The sequence below is a fragment of the Rhamphochromis sp. 'chilingali' genome (genome assembly GCF_963969265.1).
Source record: "Rhamphochromis sp. 'chilingali' genome assembly, chromosome: 12".
Taxonomy (NCBI): Eukaryota; Metazoa; Chordata; class Actinopteri; order Cichliformes; family Cichlidae; genus Rhamphochromis; species Rhamphochromis sp. 'chilingali'.
Genome location: NC_137939.1, coordinates 30,519,897 through 30,547,713, shown reverse-complemented (window position 1 = coordinate 30,547,713; position 27,817 = coordinate 30,519,897). Strand labels below are relative to the sequence as shown.

The 27,817-nt window shown below is 39.3% G+C and overlaps 3 protein-coding genes across 5 annotated transcripts in view; 2 read left to right on the top strand and 1 right to left on the bottom strand.

Moving 5' to 3' along the window:
* The window catches only part of magi3a (membrane associated guanylate kinase, WW and PDZ domain containing 3a), a 107,794-nt gene extending 104,696 nt beyond the window's left edge, over positions 1–3,098 (top strand). For both annotated transcript variants that reach the window (XM_080899979.1, XM_080899980.1), the window contains exon 21: positions 39–3,098. In XM_080899979.1, the coding sequence (XP_080756105.1) occupies positions 39–1,021 (983 nt within the window). In that variant the 3' untranslated portion in view covers positions 1,022–3,098. The remainder of the gene's footprint in view (positions 1–38) is intronic.
* A 418-nt stretch (positions 3,099–3,516) lies between these two features.
* rsbn1 (round spermatid basic protein 1) lies at positions 3,517–13,896 on the top strand. 2 transcript variants are annotated; one of them, XM_080898335.1, is made up of 7 exons: positions 3,517–4,099; positions 5,620–6,254; positions 8,648–8,785; positions 9,735–9,877; positions 9,968–10,135; positions 10,250–10,358; positions 10,472–13,896. In XM_080898335.1, exons 1-7 carry the CDS (start codon positions 3,556–3,558, stop codon positions 11,006–11,008), a joined length of 2,274 nt encoding a protein of 757 aa, XP_080754461.1. In that variant the 5' UTR covers positions 3,517–3,555; the 3' UTR covers positions 11,009–13,896. The 2 variants fall into 2 exon arrangements, with proteins under 2 accessions (XP_080754461.1, XP_080754460.1); XM_080898334.1 differs by having other exon boundaries at positions 5,602–6,254.
* A 44-nt stretch (positions 13,897–13,940) lies between these two features.
* Positions 13,941–27,340, bottom strand: ptpn22 (protein tyrosine phosphatase non-receptor type 22). The gene is made up of 26 exons (XM_080900061.1): positions 26,780–27,340; positions 25,437–25,545; positions 25,005–25,081; positions 24,526–24,621; positions 24,277–24,315; positions 24,045–24,116; positions 23,015–23,074; positions 22,729–22,871; positions 20,955–21,021; positions 20,777–20,854; positions 20,511–20,597; positions 19,586–20,093; positions 19,424–19,510; positions 19,253–19,327; positions 18,978–19,049; positions 18,701–18,849; positions 16,704–16,731; positions 16,455–16,538; positions 16,252–16,320; positions 16,010–16,143; positions 15,850–15,877; positions 15,327–15,389; positions 15,015–15,118; positions 14,891–14,921; positions 14,726–14,806; positions 13,941–14,644 (listed from the first exon to the last, which is right to left on the bottom strand). Exons 1-26 carry the CDS (start codon positions 26,879–26,881, stop codon positions 14,583–14,585), a joined length of 2,505 nt encoding a protein of 834 aa, XP_080756187.1. The 5' UTR covers positions 26,882–27,340; the 3' UTR covers positions 13,941–14,582.
* Between the last annotated feature and the right edge of the window lie 477 nt (positions 27,341–27,817).

Here is a 27,817-nt window from a genome sequence, read left to right as displayed (position 1 = left end):
TCAAACTTTTTTCTTACTATCTGCTGCTTGCTTTGTAGGTTCAAAGGACAAAGTAACCATTCCAACCTCAAGCTTTCCCAGATTCTCTGTATCTGATGGGCAGTCATCTCCAGCTTCTCCATCCTCTGTCTCCCTCTCTACCTCTGAACTTTCCCCATCCTCACCCAAAATATCTGCCCCTGATGAGTTCCCTGGGGGTGACGGCATAGAACGTGGGTCCCCTGGTGCTGCGAGGGAGCATGGTAGGCAGGCTAACAAACCAAGAGGACAGCAGCTCTCTGACCCTAACCATAAGCGCACCACCAGCCCAAGCACCCAGACCAATAAAACAAGCAGGAGCGACTCCGCAAATGGTAGCCCCAAAAGAGCCACTGAAGGCCAAAGGGAGCACATAGATTGCTCCCAGAGCCCTCGAAAAACAGACCAAGGCCACAGCGGATCCCTGGAGGACATGAGCAAGGACAGAAAAGCCCAGGGACAGAGAGGCTCCAAGTGGGAACGTGACCCTGCCGTGCCTTTGAGCAACCTGGAGGAGCCTCACAGCCCCAGGCGCCCAGCTGGCCAAAAGCCCAATATTGCCTCTGGAGAAGAGAAGGACCTGAGGTACAAGCAGACTGATTCAGCTTACTGGCAGGAAAGAGGAGCTACAGAGAGTGGAGACAAAACCTGGGGAACCACTGACTACTACAGAAAGGCAAAGAGGGCTGAGCAAGAGGCACTGGTCCAAAAATCCAACTCCCAAGCATACAGGGAGAGGGTGGGGTCAGACGCTGATGGTGGCACACTGAGCCGAAAGACCGCAAGAGACAAACGGGACAAGGAACATCGAGATGGCAAGTACCATGGTTCAACTGAAGAAGTGAATAAAAAGGACCCACGAGGTTCAAACAGTAGCATCCCAGACCCCAGCTGTAATGGGAACACTTCCAGCAAGAAGGGTCCCATCACCCCGGGCCCGTGGAAAGTTCCCAGTTCTGCCAAGATCCAGTCCCGAGTGGACACCACATATGCAGATATCTGAAACCCTGCCAGGACTCTGCATATATAAAGAAAAAGCTGAGCCACAAACATGAATTCAGAATTGAAGGATTATTTTTTTTAGACATGTCTGACATAGCAGATCACTGTGCAACCAGCAACATAGCTTCTCATTGCTCCTGATTATTTTTTTTTTTCTCCAACCACTTTGCCTACATCAGTTTGCATCAAGCTGCTGATATCTGATCCGACACACGTTGTACCTACATGAGAATTTGTACTGTATAATGATGTGTAAGCATGTGTGTAACAGATGGGTTCTGTTATTGGTATTTGGAAGTAACAATGACGTCTATTTTGTGCCAATCAGAGACTCCGGTAATATAAAGAAGCTGCTCCTAATTGCACTCACTGTGAGACTGTTTGTGGGTTTTTTGGATAAACTGCTCTCCTCCCCACCACGATGAAGGATCCAGATTTTTTTTTGTTTGTTTGTTTTGGGGTTGTTTTTTTTTATTACGTGTGTCACGTTTGAAGGTTTAAAGGCATACACATGCAATCACAGCTTTTCTTCCAGGTGAGACTAACTCACTGTTGCTGTCACAAATGGATGTTTTAAAAACTGAGACTTGTGATTTTCTCTGATCGCTGTCTTAAAAGCGAAACTGTCTTGTAAGTCCTTTATGGTTTGTTTTTTGAGACCGACTAGAGTCGTGAATCGTCTGTGTGACTGCATTCATACATGCGAAGACATGAATTCCCTTAGCATATCAGAGAATGGAAAGACTACCCTGGAGCTTTATATGCATAAATCAGCAGACCAGATACTTGTGGTTATAGTTCTAATGTTTGTTATATGTGTGTTAATGAAAATAAAGCATAATGTAATTTATTGAAATTAAATGTACACAGAACAGTTAGTACACATAATTTCACTTTTCACGTGGACTTGATGAGGCAAGGTAGAAATGGAACGTGTAGATAAGCATCTCCATCTAAAAGAATACATTCAAAGACTGCAGTTTATGCATCTAATTTCATTCAAGCCTGATTCATAAAGTTGCTGACTGTTCACAGCTCTGTATTTTAGGTCCTCTGCCTGCGTGTACGTATACAAGCTGACTTGTAGGCCTGTGTATTTTAAATATCACTGTAGCATCGACTATACTGAAAATGAAACATATCTCATTTAACAAAGTGGTTACACATATATCGACTCATATTATACATGAATTGAATTAACAGAGGCTGACTGTAAGAAGTGAGACATCTGGCTTTTAACTTACTAAAAACATTAGAAGATATGTCTTTTTGTTAACCATAAATATAGGCACAAAAACAGATGGTTCCAACACAAATATCTATTTTTGATCATTATTTTTAGTACATGACCCCCATGATTTAAGTAGTATAGTATTAATATTATGCTCCATTATAGGCAAGATGCCTGAAGAATTCACCAAATAGTCACCCTTTGGTGATTGAACATATAGTGCATGAAATTGGCAGTACCATTTCTTTAGGAGTCTGGCTTGAAATTACAATCTAAGGTTTGTCAACTTTATTTTTTTAATAAATTCAGTGTAATAAAAAAGTTATTGGGATATGTTGCCCTGCTCTAAAATGACAATGTAGCATCGTTCCAGTGTTTCTCCTGTGGAGTAGAGACACCTAGTGGTTTATACACTGCTGTTCACAAGCAAATTATTGCTTGAACCCAACCCATAAGGATGTGAAGCAGTAATACATGCATCTGTGGGTCTGTAAGACCACTGCTTAATTTATTGTCCACTTTATTGTGACTATGATGCGATACTGTATTAATTACTGTTCATGCCATTACCATGTATGATACTGTGGCCTTGTATTGCTCCAACATATATACATATATATATAAATCTATAAAAAAAACTTTTAGTTTTACATCATGGTAGTTGTAAATGTTTATAAATTGTACAGCACCTGTATAAATATTTGCCTTCATGCAGGAAAAAAATCCTCTAAATTGTTTCATTATTTTTTTAAGGGAAGGGAACTGAGAGGAAATGCTATAAAGTGGTTCAAAAGAAATAATAATAATCTGGTCATGGCATTTTGTTCATGCACTGATAAATAAAGGTTTACTGATTCAACATGTTTGTTTTGTCCTCTTTTTACGCCTCTAGTGGGTGTGCCACTGCATTATGATGACAACTTTAAAAAAAATATATATTTTTACCTCAAATTGGAGTCGGTTACAGTGGTTTATCGTTGTGGCGTGTAATATTGCTACTTCACAGCTCTCACCCGCTGCAAACGCAAAAGCTCCGCCTCCAGTGGGTTAACCATTACGTCAGCTGAGCGGAGGTGAGTGCGTGCAAAGCCGCACGCATTCAGTACATTCCAAACTCCAACTCCCATGCAGCCATGCGCCGTCTTTAAACTACATTACCTACAGATCAATGCGTTGCGCGTGCGCAATGGACTCAAATCAGCGAAGGGAACTACAAATTAACGGCAAGAGGACTACATATTGTCGGGGACCTGCGCAGTAGGAACCCAGAGTCCTTTAAATTGTTGACTACTGTACGTGCAAAGATGGCAGCTCAGGTCGACTTGCTCCGTGCCAAAGTAGAAGACAAAATGGTAAGGGATCGTCTGGAGCGATTCATGAAAGAGAAGAAGAAGAAAAAGAAAAGGGACTTGTCACCGTTGGCCGACAAACGGGAGAGGTCTGAAAAAGAAGCGAAAAACGTGAAGCTCCATCACCACCATCATAATCACAAACATGCCGAGCACCGGATCCATCAGCCGCATCAGCTGCAGCAAAATCCCAAGCCCCACAACTTCAGCACGGACAAGCTCGTCCTGCACAGCCACCATCACAATCACAGCTTCACCAACGGCACGAAGAAGCCGATTTTTCCTCCGCCTCAGCCGCGAAAGGTGCCGGAGCAGCTACAGAAGAAGCAAACGGTGCCTTCACAGCCACCTGCGCTCTTCACTTTCACGCCTCTCAAAGTGGTCAAGGCCAAGCCCCAGGAATTCAAAGAAAAGCCCAGGGATAAGGACCTGAAACTAAAGCTGAAGAAGGAAAATGAAGAAGCAAATGTGAAACACGCCGAACTGAAGAAAAAGAAGGGTGAGCTTTGCTATTTTCATTTATTTATTTATTTACTTTCGTTTAAAGACTGTTGGCATTTGAAGATGGATGTTGGGGGGATCTGAATGACAAGTAATGGCATGTAATGTAGGGCTGCTCGATTATGGCAAAAATGATAATCATGATTATTTTCACTGAAATTGAGATCACGATTATTTGACAATATTTATTTAACCCTTTAAGACCTACTATAGAACCAAGTCCACCAGAGCTTATATTATTTTTTTACATGCTGTAGTGCCATTTGTGGGAGCATTTCAAGTTGCTATACATCAATACAACTGTTATAGCCCATATTTTAATAATATGTATGCATTAAGTCCATAGTAATTACATAAATTGCAAAAAAGTGCAATAAACTACAAAAAAAATTGAAAATCGCTTTTGTTTTGTTTACATATATTTCTACTTGGAGAAATTTAAGAGGTTTATCCCTCAAAACTTTAAATACAATAAAGTTGCAAAAAATAGTTTACAACAACAGGAAATTTATTTTGAGTGTCTTCATAGTTTTATTTTGGAGATACAGCAATTTTTATATACTGCAGGAAAAACAAAAAACAATCCTATGATGCAAATTTGCAAAGAAAACAGCATGTGCATCATTTCACTGTGGGAAGTGTTACGAACAGCTGATCGGATCGGCAAAACGTGTTTCTGGAATATTATGTTTTTGTTCCTGCAAGCGCTTTTTATGCAATTTTTGCAAAGCTATGTGTGGAACGAAACCGTGACGAGGACAAGCTGATGGCATAAGATGTAAGTACAACTCCTCCGGTTTCATATGCAAAACAAATTATTGCGCTAGCTTACACGGTTCAGGTTCTACAGGGATTTAACAATAGTTACGCAAAACGGAGCGTGCTGCTCTGACCGGCTTTAAAGGGTTAACAATGACTTTAAAAAAATAATATAAAATAGTGTGCAACACCACTGAAGTTTTTTTTTTTAAACTCTCTTTTCAACCAATGGCAGTCACTCTCCAAATAACTTCTGCTTAGCTTTCCGAGCTTCCCTCGGGTCCTCTTAATCAGCGGTCTCCAACCTTTTTTGCGCCACGGACCGGTTTATGCCCGACAATATTTTCACGGACCGGCCTTTAAGGTGTCGCGGATAAATGAGGGAGGGGCTAATAATCGGCTCAGTCATTTTTAATGATCGTTGAAAGCCCAGATCGTAATCGTGATTAAAATTCGATTAATTGAGCAGCCCTAATGTAATGTGTGAGTCTTTTGATTACAACAATTTGTAATGTTTGCTGTTAAGTAGTGCAATTTATAGAGTAGCTATACAACTGACCTAGTGTATATCCTTTGATAGTAAATAAGAAAAAAAGAAGCAATGAATACGTAAAACTTACAGAAAATATGTCCCCGAACCTCCCTTTAATCATCATTGCTAGTCTGCTGCATTATGGGTTGACTAAAGAACAGAGCTAAACACAGCTTTTTTTATGCACATCCTTCTTTTCTAACTTTTAGCTGCTCATTTACTTGTAGAGCCAAGGCCTCACAATGAGAATGGCAAGTCTTTAACACTAGAAGAATATCTCCTTAAGAAAAAAAAGAAGAAGAATCATGAGGATGAGCAAGGTGTCAAGAAGGTTCGACACATGCACAACAAAGCCGTTCAGACTGTATGCTCAGGGGTTGGAAAAGATCCTTCTCTGCCTGGCAGCATTAAGCATGAAAGCAATCACCATCCCGGCAGAGATGCTGTCGACTACCCGGCCCACCTCCATGCTCTCAAACAGGTTCACGCCCCCTTCTTTTCCCACCAGGACCACTACATCCGCAGCTCCTGTCTCCAGACAGGAACACGATATGGACGCTTCATACACGAGGAAAGGCAACCCAATGGTGGGGGGTCTATCTTGCACGCCTATGCTGACGAGTTGGCCTGTCTTAGTCCGGCTGAGATGGAGTGCTTTGCCCAGGAATTTCTGAAGCTGGCTTTTGCCGAAAAGCCTAAAGGTGCAGCCTCATATGCCTTGTCAGTAGTACACAATGCAGCTGCATACCTACCGGACTTCTTGGACTACTTTGCCTTCAACTTCCCCAACACGCCGGTCAAAATGGAGATAATGGGCAAGAAAGACATTGAGACTACCACTATTGCCAACTTTCAGTCTCAGGTATGTGAAAAGGGCAAAGGGTTCTCTTGACCATAACACAAAAAATGTAAACAGAATCCCTCGTGACTTCCATAAACAAATACAGTACAGGACACTGCTTGGGGTGAGCAGAGTGGTTAGATGCTGATCAGCATGAATTTGTGTTTAAAATATTTTATTTTATTTTTAAAAAAAGGCTGAAAAGAGTAATTTCCATTATGAATGGAACTAACTAAATGTTAAATATATATTGCTTTTAATAGATGTTTTAGTGTAAAGATTCCTTGGTTTTAATCAACTAACAGTACAAAACTTCTTGTGCTATAATATCAGAGCATAAGTGGATTTATAGAGGGGGTAGTTTTGGGAAGAGCAAATTTAAACTTGCAGAATATGTTGGGTTTTGGGGGTTTTTTTTGTTTTGTTTTGTTTTTAAGAACATTTTTGTGTCAGAGATGCAAAAACATAAATGTAGTAAATCAGGTTACAGCTGAGATTATCTGTCATGAACGAAAACTATCAGACTGAGTGTTTTTAAGTTGTAGATGGTGGAAATGGATAGCATCGCCCATAAGGGCAATGAGTTCCCTCACTCCACCAATGTTTATACATCAGGTGCAGATACTTTTTCTGGTGAGATGCGATACACTAAAACCGAAAACAAATTTTAGATAAAATCAATATTGTTGTGAGTCAGAGCAAGTCTTACAAAAGCCACGATCTTAAATGAGGTACAAAAATATTTGCCTCTCAGTAGCTGTCTGTGTTTAATGTATATTCTCATTAAGTTGATAAACTGCTGGTGGCTGGCTGCGTTTGTTCTCATAGGGCACTTACAGTCACAGTTGTTTCATGACGTTGCAAATAGGGGTGGGTTTTGATTATCGATTTATCGATTAAAATCGATTCTGGCTTGGATAATGTGATATCGATTCATTAAAATCCTGAATCGATTTTTAAATATAAATGTATTTTGCCCGAAATGCCAGAATCTCAAGTTAAACCTCACGAACTTTCTACAACCATCGGCGGGCGCTTTGTGTTTACGTCCTTTTTTTGCGCTGATTCTGAAGCTGAAGGTTTGATCTCTTTCCAAACAATATTAACTGAACCAGCAGCAAAAGAAGATCCAAACTACGCTTTACATAAACATTGTCCCGAATTTCCTCTTACTTTTGCTGTTTTGCTTCCACCACGATAAAATCCCACTTCATGAGCTCTCTCTCTCTCTTTCTCTCTCTCAGGAATAGTTTTCCATCTAAAAATCTCTGTTTTTTGCATTATTCGCTTACTTATTACCCACCAGTCTATGGTGTCGGCCACTGTTTTTTTTGTTTTGTTTTGTTTTGGGTTGTTTTACTTACTTCTGACAAGAAAGCCTAATTTCTGCCGTTCAATACTAAACAAATGTAAACTTTTTAAAATTATGCAAAATTGGAAAAGGCTTAGCTGTGTCTTTAATCAAACCTCTGTAACTTTGCTCTGCTTCACTTCGTTTTTGACTGCACAATATTTTTAAGGTCATCTGCTATAAAAACTCAGACCAGGAAACCGCCTTCATGTTTTTCTGTGTTTTATACTCAGTTACTTTGACACAAATCTGCTGTGATGCTTACACCTTTGATAAAGTCTCACAACTTTCTTTTTATAGATATAAAAATATTGATATGTACTGATAAGTGATCCGAATTATAATATTTCAGACTGTCTGAGGCAAAATTTCCCCGAATCGAATCAATTCGGGACCTTGTGAATCGGAATTGAATCGATTCTAGAAATCAGTGACGATACTTAGCCCTAGTTGCAAATTGATTCCTAACTGCAGAAAGATGAAACTGTGTCAGTACATCTGCAAATGTGTGATGCTGAAAAGGATACAGAGCTCAGCAGTTTGTCGTCTCACCACTGCATAAATGCACAAAATGTTTTTGTTGTTGTTTTTACTTACTACAGAATTTTACTAGGTCATTACATAAAACAGCAGTGTTTATGTTGCTGATCACGTCTGTGATTCATGAAGCGTTTGATCATTTTGCTACAATGACTGTAGTCTAGTATATTTTCTATGCATTTATGTGCTTCTACAAATAAAGGTGTGACTCACAGATTACGGTCTGTAGTGTCGGCTAGACACACACGGGCCAGAAATCCATTAGAGTGACTTGTGTATGGATTTTCCCCCTCCTTTGAATATGCTACCAGGTGATGTGTGACTGAGTAAATCGAATCTGTTAGCCATAAAGTGTCACTGAAGCTTTGTCACAATCATTAATCTGTGATATGAGAGTGCCCATTCTTCTTCGGGTTTTGACATTTAACAGTCATTTGTTTTGTGTCTAAATGCAGTATACAAAGACAGTAAGTTAGACTGTAGCGCACACCCTGAAATATATTTAAAATTTCTGCTGTCCTAGGTGAATCGGACTTACTGTTCAGGGACTTATCGAGCAGGACCCATGAGGCAGATCAGCTTGGTTGGAGCCGTTGACGAGGAAGTTGGAGATTACTTCCCAGATTTCCTGGACATGCTGGAAGAGTCACCATTTCTCAAGGTCAGAGGAAATATTAGAGTCCTAATAGATGGAAGTTTGTAGTCTGCCTACATGGCTCACACAGCAGCACTTAGGTTTTGTAACAATTTTGTTTTGTGTACCATATGCTAAAGAAGTAGGACAAGAGTATGCATACATTGCTGCAGCACTCTACAACCTACTGCTTACTCTAACTTTATGGAACAAAGTACTGTGAAACTAGCTACTTGGTTCTGTAAGGCTGCAGTTGGACCCTTCTCATGCTGTATGTGCCCTAACCAGTAAACATTAGGTCACTCAGCATTAGCACTAAGTGATTATTTTAATGCTAACATAAGAAATCGGATGAATCCAGAGGTATACTAGAGCCTTATGTGTGCCATTATTCATCCAAATAAATTGAGAACAACATGCATTGTGTTGCATAACAAACAATAACTGATGTTGGCTCTAGTGAAAGCTTAATGGAGCACAGAAAATACAAATATAGAGTCCTGAATACTTCAGCAAATTATTGCCTGCAAAAAGCAAAATATTGCATATGAAAAATGGCAATTTTTTTCATTTGGCCTTATTTATGAAATCCTAAATGGTAGGGACTGTGTATTTAAAGTGATTCTAAAACTGAACCTGACTTTCCAATGATTATTTCAAATTGAATATGCTCGAAGCCTAAAGTACAGGAAGCAAAAACTTGTTGCAGTACTTACGTTCTGGGCCGTAGACTTGAAGATGTTGAATACAATATGTTGCTGTCAGGAATGTTAAGAAGTACCAATACTCTGATTGATCTAGTGCTAACACATTCCTACTGGTTACAAGTTGTTACCACCATCCTCCAGCATTACCCAGCATATACAGGGCTCATCGGCAAATTGCATATGCTTAATAGGCTGTAATATGATGCATATCAAGGTAAACTTGATGCCTTGATGTTTCTTAATGTTTGTGTCTGTGTATATCATCACAGATGACCCTCCCATGGGGAACCCTCTCTAGTCTAAAACTGGACTGTCGCTCTCAGAGTGATGATGGGCCGATCATGTGGGTCCGACCAGGTGAACAGATGGTGCCCACTGCTGACATGCCTAAGTCTCCTTTCAAACGGCGCAGGTACAAGTTCATCTGTGGGTTTATCAGTGTATATAGGCAAAGTACTCATGATGTAACCTCTGGTTTTCTTGTTCTTGTGTGTTTCTTCAGGTCCATGAATGAGGTAAAAAATCTGCACTACCTACCGAGAACCAGTGAACCCAGGGAGGTTCTCTTTGAAGACCGGACTAAGGCCCATGCTGATCATATTGGGCAGAGTTTTGACTGGCAGAGCACTGCTGCTGTCGGTGTACTGAAAGCAGTGCATTTCGGAGAAGGGTGAGTATCTCTTAAATAAAGATGATGCGATAGCAGCACCTCATGCATCATGATATGTGAAGTGGGAAAGTAACTTTTCGATATACTTTGTTTCTTTTTTAAAATCTCTTACAGGAATAACCGACCACGTATAACCAAAGATGTAGTGTGTTTTGATGCTGGGGACTTCAATGAAGTTGTCCAGAGGCTGCAGCTGGATCTGTACGAACCTCCAGTAGCTCAGGTGAGACGTGCGGCTTTATAGCAATGTGTTTTGTTTTTTGTTTTTTATATTATAGCGGGGTTTTTTTGTTTGCTTTAAAATAAAACCGCTATGTGTCTTCGTTCTTTGTGCAGTGTGTTCAATGGGTGGATGATGCAAAGCTCAACCAGCTGAGGAGGGAAGGCATTCGCTATATCCGCGCCCAGCTGTGTGACGATGACATTTACTTTATCCCAAGGAACGTCATCCACCAATTCAAGACCGTGTCTGCAGTCTGCAGCCTCGCCTGGCACATCCGCCTCAAAGAGTACCATTCAGAAGACGTAACCGCAAAGGAGGAGCAGCAACCCAACGATCTCAGCCCCACCTCTGGTCGAGTGTCGTTTTCCTCCCCTGCGAGGCCTGATGCCTCCATAACCCCCTGTGCAAGACCACAGGGAGACAACATCCAGGGTGGGGTGGCTAAAACCGAAGAACCTGAGTTCCAGAGGCCAGCAACACCTTCCCAGGAAACCCAGCCAGCCCCTCCACAGCCTGCTAAATCTGCTCACCTCCCAACAACATACAAGGATCCCCACCATTTCTTAGCACCAGTCCGCCCTGGATGTACACCTTCAAAAGAGCCCAGCCTTCCGAAAGCTCATGGCCACACTGCAGACTTCCCTGAATGACCTTATGCCCCCATCTACCCCCACAACCTATATTTCCCCTGTAAAGGAATTTTGGACTTGGACTGACATTTTTGTCAATCAGGAAGCTTTTCGACTTAACTTATTGTTCATGCTTTTGTTTTTAATCTTCAAATGTTGTTTATGATGTAGTCACATGTTTTCCCGTAAGTCCAATTACATAATTTAATGGGATTGTATAATACAATTTCTTATTTTATATTGCTCTCATATTCACTGTAACGCTTCACTGTTTTATTCAGAAGCTGTGTATGATGTATAGAAACTATTATTTTTTAGACTGACATAATTTGTCACATGCACATGTTTTAATATATGTTGAATGTTTAGCTGGTTTAGCTTCCATATCATGGAAGAATTGAAGTCGCAAAATGCTTGTGGATCGATTTAGAAGCTTAAAAAATGTAAGTATAGAAGCATGATACTGATCTTTTTTTTTATTTTTTATTTTTTTATTAGTTTCAGTGACCGATGCAAAGTGAACTAATGTTACCTTAAGAATACTGTGGCTTCTCATTGATAGACTGAGTTGTCAAAGTGCTGCCAGGCCTTTATTTGATTTAAAAGCTTGGGAAGAATTTGACTTTTTACATTCATCATGCCTATGGAAATAATAATTAGCTATTACTTTTATTATTTTCAAATGCCGTCTTTTAAACTTGAGTATAATTTCCTTTAAACGAGGCAACATACAATATATTACAAGCACTTAAATCTTACTCGTCTGCTTCATAAGTTGAAGTTAAGGCAGTTCTTTATTTAAAAAACATTTTATACAGGGCCTTTTTCTTACTGTTAATACAGTTTTTTGATATTTATTTATTTTCTTAATATCGAGCTTAACATATAAACACAGGTTTATAACCAGTGATGAGTATTTAAGATTATGACCTAATTGTAAAAGCACTTCTAAGTGACTAAGGAATCACATCTATTGCGCTTAGCAATAACAATTTGACTCTTTTCTTCATGTGTGGAGTTTGTATTCAGAATTTGGAATGTAAATATTATATTGTTATTGCTGGGAATATGTTGCAGCTGTCTTTCAGTCTCAGTTTAATTAAAATTCCATTCACACTCTTATTGTTAGCTGATAATGTCATTATGCTGAAGAAGGCACTTTGTAGTGAGTTTGACGTGGTTGCAACTATGGCTATGTTCACACTGCAGGTCTTAATGCTCAATTCCGATTTTTTGATCAAATCCGATTTTTTTTTGTCTGCTCGTTCACACTACAAATAAAATGCGACAGCAAAGGCGCTCTAGTGTGAACGCTCAAAGCGGCCCGCATGCGCAAAAGAAGACTTCACACACAACGCGCTCTGTTTAGACCCAGACCAAACAGTATTGTTTGACAGATGGCCCTTAATATAAAGACTTCGGACTTTACGTTTCCCAATTTTTGCTTTAAGTTATTTTGTTATTTACATAATAATGTAAATAACCTAATAATGATCCTTATTGCTGTTTTAGAGAGGAGCGGTGCTTCAAAGGATAGCTGCAGATTTCTGTCAGAATCTGCAGATTATACAGTACAAATAAAATGTTCACGTTTCTCCAACGTTGTCTTCCCAACAGTTTCACTGACATCTACACGGGATGGCCAGGAAGCGTTCGCGATGTCTTATCGGGCGCTTCTCCGGCGCTGAGAATTGGCGTCTGTCTTGTGTTGGTGACGTAAAAGACGGATTTAATGCGACATGACCGTTCAAACAGCAGTCGCTTTCTAAAACATCGGATATGTATCGGATTCAGTACCACATACGAAAGTGACCCAGATCGGATTTGAAAATATCGGATTTGCACTGTCATAGCATGATCGGATATGGGTCGCATAGGGTCAGAAAAATCGGATTTGATGCGTTTCGCCTGCAGTGTGAACGTAGCCTATGTGGCGTCAGAAGGTGTAAGCCCCGCCCCCCGCCTGCACAGGGTTGGTCCAAAAATACTGCTATCTGTCACAACATTAGAACTACTTGCCTCATAGTATGCAGCTCCTGGCACAGCACTGTCAGCAATCCCAAAGGGTCTGTGTCTGTGGTCTCTGGGGATCAGACTATTGCATCTCACAAATGCACAATTATATTCGAACCTGAAATTTTGAGGCCCAGTCGATGCCTTGGACATTTTAATCTGTTCAGCCACTCCTGAGCACTTTTTGTGCTGCTCAGGGAGGCCCATACAGCTTTTTTTGGAGTGGTACCATCCACATGAATACCAGAATTATTTCCTCAAAGTCCAACACAGTCTGTGTTATTTCTTTGCGTCTCTTTAATGCTGTGGCTAATAGGCATATAGCATCGTAGCTTTGATCACGTTTTAGAGTACGTCAGAGTCTCTGAAAAACCATTCTGTTTTCTAAATTTTGTTCCTGTGTGAAGGAAGTGATGGTGTTTTGCTGCCTTTGCTATACCACTGACTACATCTTAGTGCCTTGTACTGTATGTAGTAAGCCTCATTTAAACCTGCAAGGTTTATTTGTTGAGTAGGATGGTAAAATGGGGAGAGGCTAAACAGCCATAGTGTACCATGTTTTTGTTATTTAAAAAAAAAAAAAAGTTGCTCACATGATCCTTTTACATTTGCATGATATCCAAAAGCAAATAATAATAGCATCATCGTTTTAGAAGATTAGGCCTTTCATATCCCAAACTAGGAGAAAAATGACTTCTTTTTTTGTCAGAAATGTGGCTTTCACGTGGTCTTAACTTAATAAATTGATGTAGAAAAAAAACCCACCCCATCACAGCCCTGTCATATCAGGGTTTTGTCATTTCATGTCGCGATGCTCTGTGTGCCAGAAACATGGTTTTCTGTTGTTTGTAATGTGATCTCGTCTTGTTAAACAAGAGGGAAAAAACACAATTAGAATGCATACTGTCAATATTTTTTAATAAATAATTTGTATGTAACCAGTGTATGTAATATAGTTAAGCTTTACAGTTGCAACATATGCATATTAAATATGCATATTCAATGGTCCATTAACTGGACATGTCTTTTAAGGTGGTGTTAGTAGTTTTTAAAACATTTAAAAACCGCAGGTGGTCATGTCAAATATGGCAAACCGACATTGAGTAACGAGCTCTATTTCACAGAAAAAGTCAAGTAATGAACACAAAGTAGCATACCCGTTTCATGTTATGCTGAAAGCATAAAGGCACATATCAAAATATATTTCTTGCATGCCAGATTTGACAGCATTGCTTTGAGCTTTAATGCAAGAAGTGTTAAAACTTCTCACTGCTTACTTCTGCACACAAGTTATTCTAATGACTAGCATTCCTGAGTTTGAACTTTCAAGTCATTCATCTTAGTGGCTGTCCATGTTTTTCTTTTAAAGCTACTGTTTTTTAATTAAAATCCATTTTTGTTCATAAATCGTACGTAACATATTCAGAGCAGGTACCAAGACTCTCCTGTTGGGGGTGCTCTAGTGCTGGTGCTTGTTTGATCGCCACTTAGTCCTGAGGCAATGAGACGAATCTTCTAGCAATGCAATGTGTCACTGTGACCATCATAAAAAACGCTTCTACTTTTTATGTTTCCAGAGAAGTCAGACCCAAGTGTCAGGATATTTCCTGGGGCCTTTCGGCTTTCCAAAACGGTTTCCAAATCCTGCGGGTGATAAAAATGATGTTATAATGTATTATGTGATACTGAAATACATATGATTGGTTACAGTATATGTAGGCCTACCAAACTTGAACACTGAAAAAACACTGCATGGTTGAGATGACGCTCCAGGTTGAGTAGGAGGCATTGGAGGGGCAGTTTTTGCTAAGGATATGAGAATTTACAGATCTATTAGTTTAAGCTTTCTGATATCAGGACCATATCAAAGTTTTATCTTAGCATACTTACGTCTTTGTTTGTGTTTAAAAAATCTTAGACTCTAGGCAAAGGAAACAAAAACACAAATTAGAGCCGATATCCTTTCAAATATCCCTGAAACGTGCAACTATGTACTTGTATAGTTTACGTTTACCTTCGTTCTACTCATGGCCTTTTCGCTGTTTTTGTCTGATTTGTTTACTGACTTCTCGTTGTTCAGGGAGGCTCTGCGGTTCACATCACAGTGTTCCGCTTGAGCTGATTAACACAGAAACAGAAAGAAAATGAAATAATTTGTGTTTGAAATTTCACCAAGCGCGACCTCTAACGCGATCTGCTTTTCACATCAAGAATAATCCCTATGTTGTGAAGTCTTATAGCAAAGCACTTGGTACACAGGTCTTCTAATAACAGTGTGTGTGAGAGAGGCTACTGTGTATTTTGTTTAATGCCTGAACCAACTCACCACTTCCTCCTTCAGCTACAAACACAGTAGGTGGAGCGATCGGCTGAACTACAGTTGGGGGCTCTGCAGTGGAAACACAATGATAAACTACACCCAGCACATAAAGAAGCATTTAGATTAATCATGAATAAAACAAGTAGCAATTTAAAAGTCAAGCTTTCATCACTTGTTTTATCATATCATGCCTCCCAGTGTACGCCAACATTTTCAAAGCAACAAACAAACTTTTGACACCATTTAAAATCATCAAACAGTATTTTTTATGTAACAGTAAGTAAAACAGTTTGGTCACTGGACTAAACCGATTAAAATCCAAACTTGTTATAGTCTATAGTTTCTGTTCCTAACTTTGAAACAGTCTTAATAAGAGCTCTGTGTATATGCAAAAGCCACTGCTCACTAGAAACCACAAAAAGCTTATGATTATGATCAAATATTGCTATTTATAGCCTTTCAATGGAAAATCGCTTAATCTCACATCTAAAGAGGGGGGTATCATCAATCATTGAACTGAACAACCTACCTTGTCTTGAACTTTTAGGTCGAACACTCTGTGGGGAAGTGTTTAAAAACAAAAATGTTAAGTCTTATGGAACTTATCATTTTAATCACTGTTTTGCTTGTTTGCTGTCTTATTTAGAACAGCGTGTTCTATTGCCTTGGAGCTATTTTACCACCATTACCTTGCTCCTGCTCATGACAGCATCGTGGAAATTCTTGGGCTGAGAAGTGCCATCCCACTCAGATGATATACCCACCCTTGTTGAGGGGTGCGCTATTTCTAACGGTTGTGGGAAAATGGCGGTTGGCTCAAGAACTAAACAAACAAAAAAACAAATAAAAAAAACCCCATAGACATCGAGTACTGCTGTTCAAATACACAGCTGTAGCTATCGCTGCTATAAGCAGGTGATGGTATACTCACTTTCTTCCGTGGCGAGGATGAACGATTGTCGAGTTCTCTCTGGAAGGGGAGGTGTCAGACTGCGCTCGGCTGCACAATCAAATACAACCAACCGTAAACTTTTACATTTCTTATTAGGTAACAGTTACCTCATTCACTGTTTTGCATGCAAGTGTTTTACTCTAAAACAAGACTTGAAGGCAAACATCAAAGCTAGATCGTACCTTTGGCAGGCTGTGGGGGAGATAGCGGCTCCACAGACGGAGAGTAAGTACAGTTTGAAGAAAGGTCAGGATCATTTACTGGTCCTACAGTACAAAAAAGCAATGCTATATAAATCATCGCAATGCACATGTAGAAATATCCTGCTAATTGTGAGAATTTATGAAAATGTAAAATTTAATTTTTTTTATCATTGTAGAATTTTATATAGGTATAGTTTATTACGCTGTTAATAATAAATCAAATCTTACCTGTGAAGGTCATTTTCACTTTTAGACTCTACAAGAAAGAAAAGTGACCCACGGTTATCTATATCTACATCTCAGAAATATTTCCAAAACAGTATACATTAATTTCAGTTTTATTTTAGATCATGAAATCTAACATTAACTGTCGCTAAATGACTACGTTAATTATAATGACCTTTTAAATATTTTTTAACTCCTCTTTCTCTCCTTGCAAGCAAAAGTTTGTTCGCAGAACTAAAAGGAAGCGAAAGGGAAACTACACAACCACTAACCATGTACAAACACAACAGGGATAATACTCAGCAAGGCATTTATTCTTACTACATCTAAACAGTTACCGCTATTGTTTTGTAAGGGAAATGGTTTTGAAAACGGTAGTGAATCAACAACGTGAGTTATCACAAACCTTGACGTGTGTCATTGTGACATTTCTGGGTGTGACATTGCACCCACATGTTCTGGGATGCACATAATTACTAATAACTACTGTAAATGAGTAAAATGAATAACACATACAAACTGATTCCAGACCCGATTCCAGAAAAGCAGTAAATGAAAACAGAAATTAAGATTAAGTAAATCTCATGAAGTCATATTTTATTTGCAACAGAACACAGAAAACATTTTAAATGTTTAAACTGAGAAACCGTCCCACTTTGGGAAAAACTATTAGCTCATTTTGAATTTGATTGTAGCAACATGTATAAATAAACTGGTAACCAGCAACAAAAGGCAGGAAAAACAAGAGGTACTAAAAAAAAACACAGTAGACAATTGTACAAATAAGTCATCACTGTTGCTAAGATCACTTAGCAACAGTCAGTACCATGACTTGGAGGAAAAAGGAGCATCTTTTAGAGGCAGAATGAAAGATGGCAAGAGGCTCGCCAATCTGCAAACAACTGTATCTACAAGCACATTCATAATGTTGCTCAGTGTAAAATTGTATAAATATTTCATCACCAAGAGCGTGCAAGGGACAAGGCTGAAAATCAACATTGGATGCCCTCGGGTGGCACTGCATTGAAAACATGAATGGTTTTGTCACGGAAATCGCTGCATGGACTTAGGAACACAAAAATCAGTCTGTGAACACAGTTTACCACACCATGCACAAGTACTTGTTAAAACTCAATCATGCAAAGAATAAGATGCACACATGATCTAGAAAGGCCACCATCCTTTTAAACCAAAGCTCATTTAAAAGGCAATGTGGAAAACTGTAAATTTGAAATTCTTTCTGGAGAGCATGGATGCCGTTTCCTCTGAACTAAAGAGAAGTGGCACCACGTCGCTTGTTATCAGCACTCGGTTCAAAAGCCTGTGTCTCTGATGGTACAGGGGTGCATTATTGCCTATGTAATCGGCAGTTTGCACGTCTGCAAAGGCACCATCATGGCTGAAAGGTGCATGCAACCCCATCCCAACATTTTTGAGACATGTTGCTGCAATCAAATTCAAAATGAGCAAGTCTTTTTCTTCAAATGTTTGTCTTGATTTGTTTTCTGTTTTCTACTGTGAATAAATTATGTGATTCTGAGTTTTGCAGACCATTGCATTCTGTTCTTATTTGTACTTTACACAGTGTCCCAACCTTTTACGACTGTGTTTGTTGAAGCTGCAAAGCCTCGTGAGCGAGAAACCCAAAAACCAGTTATCAGTCTGGTGACTGAGAATAACCGCAGTCAAGAGTAAGAGCTATTATTTATTTTAAGCTCTGCATGTATTTCGAATAATATAAAAATTTGACAATGTCTATAAGTCTCAGGTTTGGTTAGAACGACCAGTTCCTTAATTTGCTGCAGCGCAACACTAGAGATAAGCGAGATAACCTCCTGCAACATGTTTTGTTTATAGATCACGATGACTAATACAAGAAAGCTGCTTAAGTAACCGGTAGATTGATTATATATTTAATGGACTGTTGATTCTTTCTTTTTCTATTTCTCAGCATTACTGACACATTTTGCAGGAATTCTGTCTAGAGAATTCTTTCTTACCTTACTCCTCTCAAAAGATTTCCTCTCATTCTGAAATGTAGTGGCTCCAAGATTTGAGTTGCCAAACCATTCTGAAGACATTCCTATTACATTCAGGTTCACCGCTGGTGCGACTGCTGGTATGACCTCTAATTTCTGCTCCACGGGAGCTGAAAAGCCAAAATAAGCAATTTCATTAATCAATTGTCTTTTTATGAAAACTGAAATACCTGAAAAAGCTTTTTCATTTTTTAAAATTACTGTTTCATCATTGAGATTTCTGAAATTATAAAGTTACCCTGATCAATAGCCAGCTCAAAAGATTCAGGGGTTCTTTCTGGAAGTGGGGGTGCAGGTGAGGGGGGACTGCCTGGAAGTAAGGAAAAGTATCATAGTGTATCAATAATAGTGCACTTGCTGAATAACATGATTGCAATATGAAGGATTTTGATCAAATAAGATCTTATTGCAAGTGCTCAGTAAACGGTTGATGCATTGGAAACTGTGTGTAATATGTTGCAGACATCTACATACTTAATAGTCTCATTTTATTTTCCAGTTACGTGTTCTTACCACTAATTTCTGTAAGTGCATCAGCAGCAGCATCGTGTGGAATAACTAATAACCTTTCAAAAGGGTCAGATACCTCTGAAAGACAAAATTGCAACATGTTGCATCATTTAAGTAAGCATCCCTTAAGCTAACAGCTCATATTCCAGATGTATGTTCACTATGGGCCCTAACCTGTATCCACAGCCAGCATGTAGGATTCTGGGGTTCGTTCAGGTAGTGGAGGAGGGTCTTCTCCAGAAGTACAGACTTCACCGGTGTCTGCAAAAACAGAAAAATCAGCTGCTATTTGTTGCTCATCTTGAAACTAACACATGCACAGGCACTAGCACTGACCTGAAGCAGGTGAGTTGGCCTCCAGAGTGTGGTCATTCAAAAATAATGAGGGTGCACTGAAAAGAGGGCTAAATGTCCATTCTGTGGTCTCCTCAGCAGCACCCGTGTGTCCCCCATCTGATGACGGAGAACTCAAACCAGTGTCAAAGTAGGGGTCCTCCACCATTGAACAAATGGCTGCTGCTAGATCTGGTGAGGGCTGACGGATCAGTGACGGTACACTATCACTCTCTGCAACCAATTCTTCTTCTGCTGAAGGAATTCTCTGATTTGCATGCACCATCCAGGGTACTTCATTCAGGTCCTGGGGAATTGACTCAGGAGAGGTCTGGAACAGAGGCCATTGTTGCTGGTCTGTGTGCATGTCCTTGGCGTTCAAGAAAAGTAGGTTTTCTGAAGAAGCCAAAGGACTGTTGTACTGTGGTAGGAAGGCCCGTTCCTCGTCAAGCAGATGCTGAAATTGTGGCAGAAAACCAGACTCCTCACCTGGGATAAAGATCTCAGAGACCTTTAAGAGGAGAATGAGTTGCATCAAGAATAGATTATTGATTATAATTTGCATGTAAATTCAGTATGCTTGTAAAATATGAATGTTCTCAGCTCCGTTTAATATTTTGTTTAACACTAAATAAAAGAAGTGTACAGCAACAGTTTCAACAGAGCACAGAGGTGTCACTGCCTTCTTAGTTAATTTTCAAATCTGCCAGTTTGATGATTTTCCGCTTTGATCATGTGACTAGATTCTATTTTAATGTTGCTGAAACCACAAGAAAGCCTGCCACATCTACTGTTTCTGTTTTACAGATTCAGATGGCTGTGCGTTTCGGTATGCGTTGATGAAGCACACAACCAAAACCATGTCGTCTCTGCTTCTAGCTAGTCTCTGTCTAAGCTCACTAACAATAATAAATCTCTGGTTACTTACCTCGTTTTGGAAAGTCTGTTCATCTACAGACTGCAAATATCTCTGAAATAGTAACTTGATGGTTCTGTAGACAAGGTCATATTGTTCCTGAGATTAAACAACAAGAATTTGTTCTGTTAGGTAGCATAACTTTGGGGCACGATTCACGAAACAAAACTGACATTAACTGGCATTACTGTTATATAAATTGCTTGAAATTTGTTTCTGTTGATTGGAAGACTTGTTAGATGTGATGGTTTGCATTATATTAAAAAAACATCAGGTACCTTGGTTTGAACTAAAGATGGCCTCTGGGTTCTCATGCTTTGAACTAAATTGTAGATGCTGAAATCTGAAGTGATCATCTATAAACGAGCACACAAAAGTAATGGAAAGGTTGGCAATTTTACAGTTAAACGCATCTGTCGTACAAAATGTACAGCAAGGCAGAGAAGAATAGCTAACCTGTTTCTTTAGGAGGTTCCAGGTATAATCAATGACACACAAGGCTCCTGTTCTACCACAGCCAGCACTGCAAATACACAACAGAAAAACGTCACATTTTTCAGACATTTGCAGTATAACTGCCCATATGCTTCTTCAACTATGCTATACTTGCCCTACATATATGTAGCATAGCGGAAGAAGGCATTAGGTACGATGGTACATCTAATGGCTAAACCACAACCACTGCAGCAATGTCTGTAACTATTCACAGCTTACGACTCCCCTCGTCAGCTGAATTAAGTACAAAACTCTTTCTCAGGACAAGAAAACCAATGAAAACTGGCGCAATAAAAAAATAAAACTTTAATGATAGTTTTAGCAACCATGTTGTGGTGACCTGTCACAGATGTGGGGTGGCTTCGTGATATGTAGGTTAGGTTATATCTGCTACAAACTCAACAGTACATGGCTGACTCATCATGAGGAGTGTCATGGTTTCACATGTTAATAGTTTCTGAACAGTTTAGTTAAGCATAAGCATATAAAAAATATAATATGTATTTATGTAAAAAAAAAAACAATCAGTATGTGACAAAGTAACAGTATGTGACAAATCTATACTTGTTTGTGTTTCCTCAGAGGGAAAGTATGATGCAGAACTGGAAACAAAATGATACAAACTTTCTACACAACTGACAAGCTCACACAGGTGCAATCCCACATGCCCCAAGGTTTTCTATTTGGACTTATCTAAGTCACAAGCTCTTGCTTTAGCCATAGTGTAAGTGCTGGAAAATTTTAGGGGGAAATGTATACATATATACTTTACAACCCAGTGGGGTTTTGGCCAACCACCTACAAACATTTCCTGTTAAAAGAATAGCGTCTAACCTCGAAGCCATATTGCTGGGGACCTGTACACGTTGCCCACAAGCAGTACAAACTCGATCACAACCAAAAGCACAGTTCTCCTTTGATCTGCTTTTTTTCTTTAACATGTTAGAAAGGAGCGATGGCATTTCATACAGTGTGGTAGTTTCTGCTCGTGCGTGTACTGATCAGATAACAAAGCGATGTTCAGAAATATAAGTAAAGAATAAAAGAGTGACAACAACCTCAATTTCTATAATGGCTTCATGCTTTACTTTAAAAAAAAAAAAAAAAAAAAAAATCGCACGCGAACTTTCAAACTATTTAAAACAAAAACAACGTACAAGAATAAAAGAGTCACGTTTTCATTTACCTGAAATATTTTTTCACGTGTAGTTTCATTTTTAGTTGAAATCAATTGAATTATTTCTTGAATCCAGTTAAAAGAAATACTTTGAAATACTTGAGAGAAGACCAACACCATATTCTGATTTCTTTGCATTAAAAAGCAACGCAATCTAATTTACATTATATTTAGAAAATCAATCGCTACAAAAATTGACCCCAAGCTGGTGATTCAAGTTGTCCTGAGTGACAGGATGTGAAATTTAAGCATGTGAAACCAACAGTGACAAAAGCCTCCTTTCAGTTGGACCGGTGCACCTTTTACTTTAAAGGTTGAGCTGTGTACATTCTGATTCATTTCTGGTTTCGCTAAACAGCATCAAGAACATTTTTCTTAAGAACGATGAACAGAGCTTCCAACAATATAAGCATTACCTATTAAAAAATAAAGATCAGCTTTGCAGCTCATTTTTGAGCAAGACAATCCACTTCACTCATATGTTAACAGGATGTATATTTTGCCTTAACACCTAACTCCAGCCATGCAGTAAGTTCAAGTTCTATTCAAATGCCTGACCTGCAGTGGATGCAAATAGGGACGTCATCATGGGCTTGATAAGAGCGCATCTCATGCAACATGTCCAGAATGGGAGGGATGGAGTCCGGTACTCCGTGATCTGGCCAGTTGACATAGTGCAACTGTTTCAAGGTTCGGGAACTCTGAAAAAAATTCAAAGTATTGTACACATTTAGAATGCAAGCGTCTTTTTAGAGCACATTAAACTTCATAGTTATATTTTGGGGTTCAAACCCAACAGTCAAATACAACCACAAAAGTTAGGCTGGCTATAAACAGTGCTTACATTGTGATAGGTCAACCTTAGGGTCCTGGTCAGATAGTCTCCTTTGCTTTCTTCAGAGTCCTGCACAAAAAGTTTTTCTTTAACCTAAATTCTTGATCTTGCTGCTTACAAAATTATGGTAAAACAATGTAAGACTTTAAAAAAACTATAATTAGGTATAGTGTATGTGCATGGCATACAGTACTGGTCAGTTTACAGAGATTCATCATGGGTGTGAACGGTAATTTGGGGCTTATTTGGGATTTTCACTAATCTCCACAGGCTCAAATTTATACATAAAAAGTCAAAAAATCCTTTAGCTTAAAAAGAATTGGATTGACAGCACTGGTTGGATTGAACAATGCTCAGAACAATGCGAAGGTACAGTGAAAATCTATGGAGACCTGTAGATTTACACAAAATGGGAAAGTCTTTTTTAAAATTGTAACGAACCGAGTTTTACGTTGCCATGGACTGAGAGGCTGCTCACCAAGAAAAAAAGCCCTGCTCTAAAATTGACCCCTTAAATCTCAAGTGAAATTTACAGGTGCCCAAATAAACAAGCCAAAGGCCTTTGGCTTAGAAATTTTATGGTCAGACAAAACAAAGGTTAAGCCATTTGGCCACAATGACAAAAGCTGAGGGTTTTTAAATTTAATGATATCTAATTTGTGGAGTGTGGTTATAAGCTATGCTAAGAAACCAACCAATTTAAATCAACTCTACCAACTCTGTCAAGAAGAGTGGTCAAATATCCAACCAGAGTTATGCCAAGCTACAAAAAGCAAAGCAAAGCAAATCTGGGTGAGGCGCGACTTGCTAAGGGACATTTAACCAAATATTAGTTGTATGTATTTGAGACCGTATGAATAATGTTGACCCTGTGTGGATTAGAGAAAATCCAATGTTGAGCAGCCAGTTTTTGTTTTGTAAAGTAGTTAAATATATTCAGTATAGCAAATACTATAGTATATATTCAGTATAAGTTTTTGCATCAGATCCATTAACCTATTCATCTTGAAAATATGAATAGAGAACAAAAAGTACTCACACAGTAAACTTTAAAAGGCTCACAAACGAACGGCTCCTCGTGTTTCTGTGGCCAGTAAACCTCACACTTTTTCTAAACACAAAAAAATCAATCATACAAGTGTAATTTCAATTTAAACAATACATCAAACGATAATAGTTAACAAACTGACACCAGGCTGGTGTATAAACATACAAATATAGAGAAAATTCTGTATGGTGAGAAAAAAAGTGGAAAGCAGAGAGAAGTTTACCTTTCCCATCTCAAACTCTCGACAGGCCATCACGACAACCTAGAATCATGAAGATGTGTAAAAAAAAAAAATCATAGATCTAAAAATAAATAAATAAAACATTTTTAAAAGATATGTGAACTGGGATGGGGATCTGTGTTTCAGCTACTGTGGACAAAGTCACAGCTCTTTTAATCTTAATTTAATTTTCAACTGAAGAAATAAAGCAAGTTGTGCTATCTTAAATGCACCTTGTGGTGTAGACCTTACCTCTATCTTGTATTCCCAAAGCATCCTCAAGAAGTCCACTACTGTGTGGGGCAGAGGACCCTGAGTAGCAATGTAAGCCCTGGAGTTTGATACTCCCTGCACACAAAACACAGTAGTTACATTTGCACAAACCATATTTCAGTCGGGACCCCCGTGGCCAAAAGAAACCTGTTATCTCTAATGCAGCAACTATTTGGCAGCATATACCTCCCTAGCCTTCCACTCACAGATATTGGCAGAGAGAGCAGCAGCAAGACTCTGGCTCAGAATGTAGCAGAGATCAGTGCAACCACAGATAATGTTAAAAAGCTTCGAACAGCATAAAAAAGAGAAGCTGGGGTACAGTTGGTTTGTAAAGTGGCCAATCCACTGTGGCCAGGCTAAAGCAGCCTAAATAGTGCACTTACGTTGTTTGTCAATTAAATGTGTAGAAGCTGAGCCATCAGTGGATATAAGCTAAAAGGGACCTTGTTCTTTACCTTGAGGAAACTGGCGTTGATGTAGTCTGTGTCATTTTTTGATGTGACAAGAGTAAGCTTTACTCTGGTGTGGTCAACTACAAAAAGAAAAATATGTAGTTATGAATGTTGGAAAACCTAAAAAGATTCAGAGTGTGCTTTACGTTCTCACCTTGTGGCAAAAGAAATGAACAGAATTAGAATAAAATAAAGATGAAAATATAATAAAATATGTTAATGTTTGTAAGCTTTTCCTAGGATCTAGTCTACCTTGTCTAATTTAAATAAATATAAGAAACTTAAGTAGATATGTTGATGGAGCATTACATACTGTTTATATGGGTTTTTTTGGTCACTGGCACAACACTATAGGTAATCTAGAAGTATTCCTTTACAGTGTTAATGCAGAAAACTGTAAAACTGTTGTATTTTTATACATTTAAACAAGCTTACAGGGCAGAATGTCCTTGTATCGGTTCTTCTTGATGTTTTCCTGCTTTTCTGCTGTTTTGCTAGGATACGTCTTGTCCGTTCGGTACTTTGTTGACTGACTTTTCAACCTCTGAAAAACACAAAAAGAAATGTAAATGCGTTGCATTCATAAAGACTTTTCATCATAGTTCCTAGACGCTATCTAAATGCCAAAGAGCTATTTTTGTCATGTTTTGCTGATGTGTCATACTGAAACAACCTCCAAGCTACGGGTATCATGTAAATGCGTCTAAATTATATTTAATTAGCCAAAACAGCAGATGGGTAATATGAGTTTCATGGTAGTGTTTCCTGTGCATTTACTGGAAAAGCTCTTTTTTCATAGTGCAGATGCTTTAAGGTCATTAGCAACTGATAGAGGAGAGTGAATAAAAAGTGGGCATGTAACCAGCAAATTACATGTGACCAATGGCACATTGTCACATGTGGTCAGTTTTTATGTGATTCAGCCTCAGACGAAGAATCTGTGACTCATTCGAGCTCAAACTGACATGATGGCTGACAAACTGAGAGGACCTCGATTCTAAATCACCTAAGCGGAAGCTCGGACTCTCAAGTTAAACTCATGTTTGTGCTTGCAGGACTTGTTGAGACATTGGTCTTTTTGTTCTGAGGCCAGTTGAGGCAGATCTAAAAGAGTCTGCTAAAGGACTTGAAATACATCTGCACTTCTCTAACACTACAAAGTGCTTTTTGTCCTCAGAGGAAGTGATGCAATGGACTCTTTCCTCTGGAGTGGTTGGGGTGGCAGCAGTATGACAGCAGAGGGGCAGCATGTGAAGCACACAGTGCTGTCTTCAGGCACCGCCATGTCACTCATCACCATGGCAGCAGCCCACAGATGATGTCACCCTGGGGTTAACACTTCTCAGGCACAATTTAGTATGTTTGCGTGAGTGTGTTTCTCTCTGTGTGTGTGTGTGTGTGTGTGTGTGTGTGTGTGTGTGTGTGTGTGTGTGGTTGTTGTTGCTGCTAGTCGTCAGTCGTGTTACAGGACTTTTGCTTACACTTCTTCCTTGTTGTGCCTTTAGTGACAAGCATCAATACAAAGAGGAAGAATGAAAATGGCGTTGGAACCCTCCGAAAAATACCAGTGTGGTACTTCCCTCAGTGTGATGTCTTTTGTAAAAAACCTAAAAATCGGGAAGACTAAGAACTTTCAGTTTCGCCGTGCTTACTGTCAATATAAAAATACACCTTTTTTTAGCGTGTGAATGTGAAAACCCATCGAGAAATACAGCATGTCTTCTGGGTTGAGAATTTTTAGCTGTACTTAAACAAGAGGAACATTACTGTTAACTCACCACAAACTCCCCAGCAATGCCGTTAGGTGTCTCCTCAGCCGCAGCCTCCTGTCTTTCCAGGTCATCCAGGAAGCTTCTCAGAATCCTGACCTGCTGGTCCATAGCTGGATCTTCACTGTGTGGGATAGGGCAGTTTTCATAGGCATTTCATGGCACAAAGGTCCTTGTCCACAGGTCATGGATAGGCTTGCTAAGCTTGGGGACAGGACTGAGGCTGTTACGTTGCTCCGCTACAGAGCACTTCTGTATTGTAGCTCTCACATGAAGGAACTGGTGTAAGGGAACTTCTAAACTGTCTTACAGAATGTAAGAGGAAGCTAACAGGTTCTGTGGTCAGATTAAAAATATTGCCGCGCCCCCTGTGGGTTTCTCTCACAGGGTCCTAAAGTCACCCGGGTGTTCTATTGCATAAATATGTAGCAAAGGGGATGGTAGGGGAAAACAAACATATATTTATGCACATAAACAGTCAAAACAGGTGATCTTAATCAAAAGCAGTCTAGTCAGTTGTACAATATTTTAAATACACAAGCCAAGTGGAGGAGAAACGCATGTAGGGATAGAGCCTAAGACAGAAGAAAGAGGGAGCGCAAGTGTCAAAGATAATCACCCTTAGTTGCTCAGCAGTAATCCACTCAGAGCTTTGGGAAGTCTTCATGTACCTACCTTACTGTACAGCAGACATTTTTGTAATTGAAGTGAGACAGGATGATAAAAAAAATCTTGTGAATCTCAGTTAGCACAAATTCATGCAATTTGTTTAGTGGTTAAGCAACAACACTTTTAAATTCACAATGTGTGCATAAAAAGAGTAGTGGGAGGAGCTATGTTTTCAGGAACCACGGGCAATAACTCACCCGTTAAAGACTTCCCTTTCTTAAATATACATAAAAGCTCAGCGTTGAAAAGAGTGTGGCTTAAAAAATACAAATGAAAAAATGCATTACTTACCAAAGTGCTCCCGGGCGTGGATGTTGCCTCTTTTGTCAGTCAACCTTCAACTAATGCTTTTGTCCGGGGTGGCATCATGAAGAAGTT

Coding starts and splice junctions, on each gene's coding strand:
- rsbn1 (XM_080898334.1), top strand. CDS start 3,556: ATGGCAGCTCAGGTCGACTTGCTCCGTGCCAAAGTAGAAGACAAAATG. Junction 4,100..5,601: donor CGAACTGAAGAAAAAGAAGG/GTGAGCTTTGCT, acceptor TCTAACTTTTAG/CTGCTCATTTACTTGTAGAG. Junction 8,786..9,734: donor AAGAGTCACCATTTCTCAAG/GTCAGAGGAAAT, acceptor ATATCATCACAG/ATGACCCTCCCATGGGGAAC.
- ptpn22 (XM_080900061.1), bottom strand. CDS start 26,881: ATGGACCAGCAGGTCAGGATTCTGAGAAGCTTCCTGGATGACCTGGAA. Junction 24,316..24,525: donor TTTGGGAATACAAGATAGAG/GTAAGGTCTACA, acceptor TCATGATTCTAG/GTTGTCGTGATGGCCTGTCG. Junction 21,022..22,728: donor CCTATTTGCATCCACTGCAG/GTCAGGCATTTG, acceptor GTGTATTTGCAG/TGCTGGCTGTGGTAGAACAG.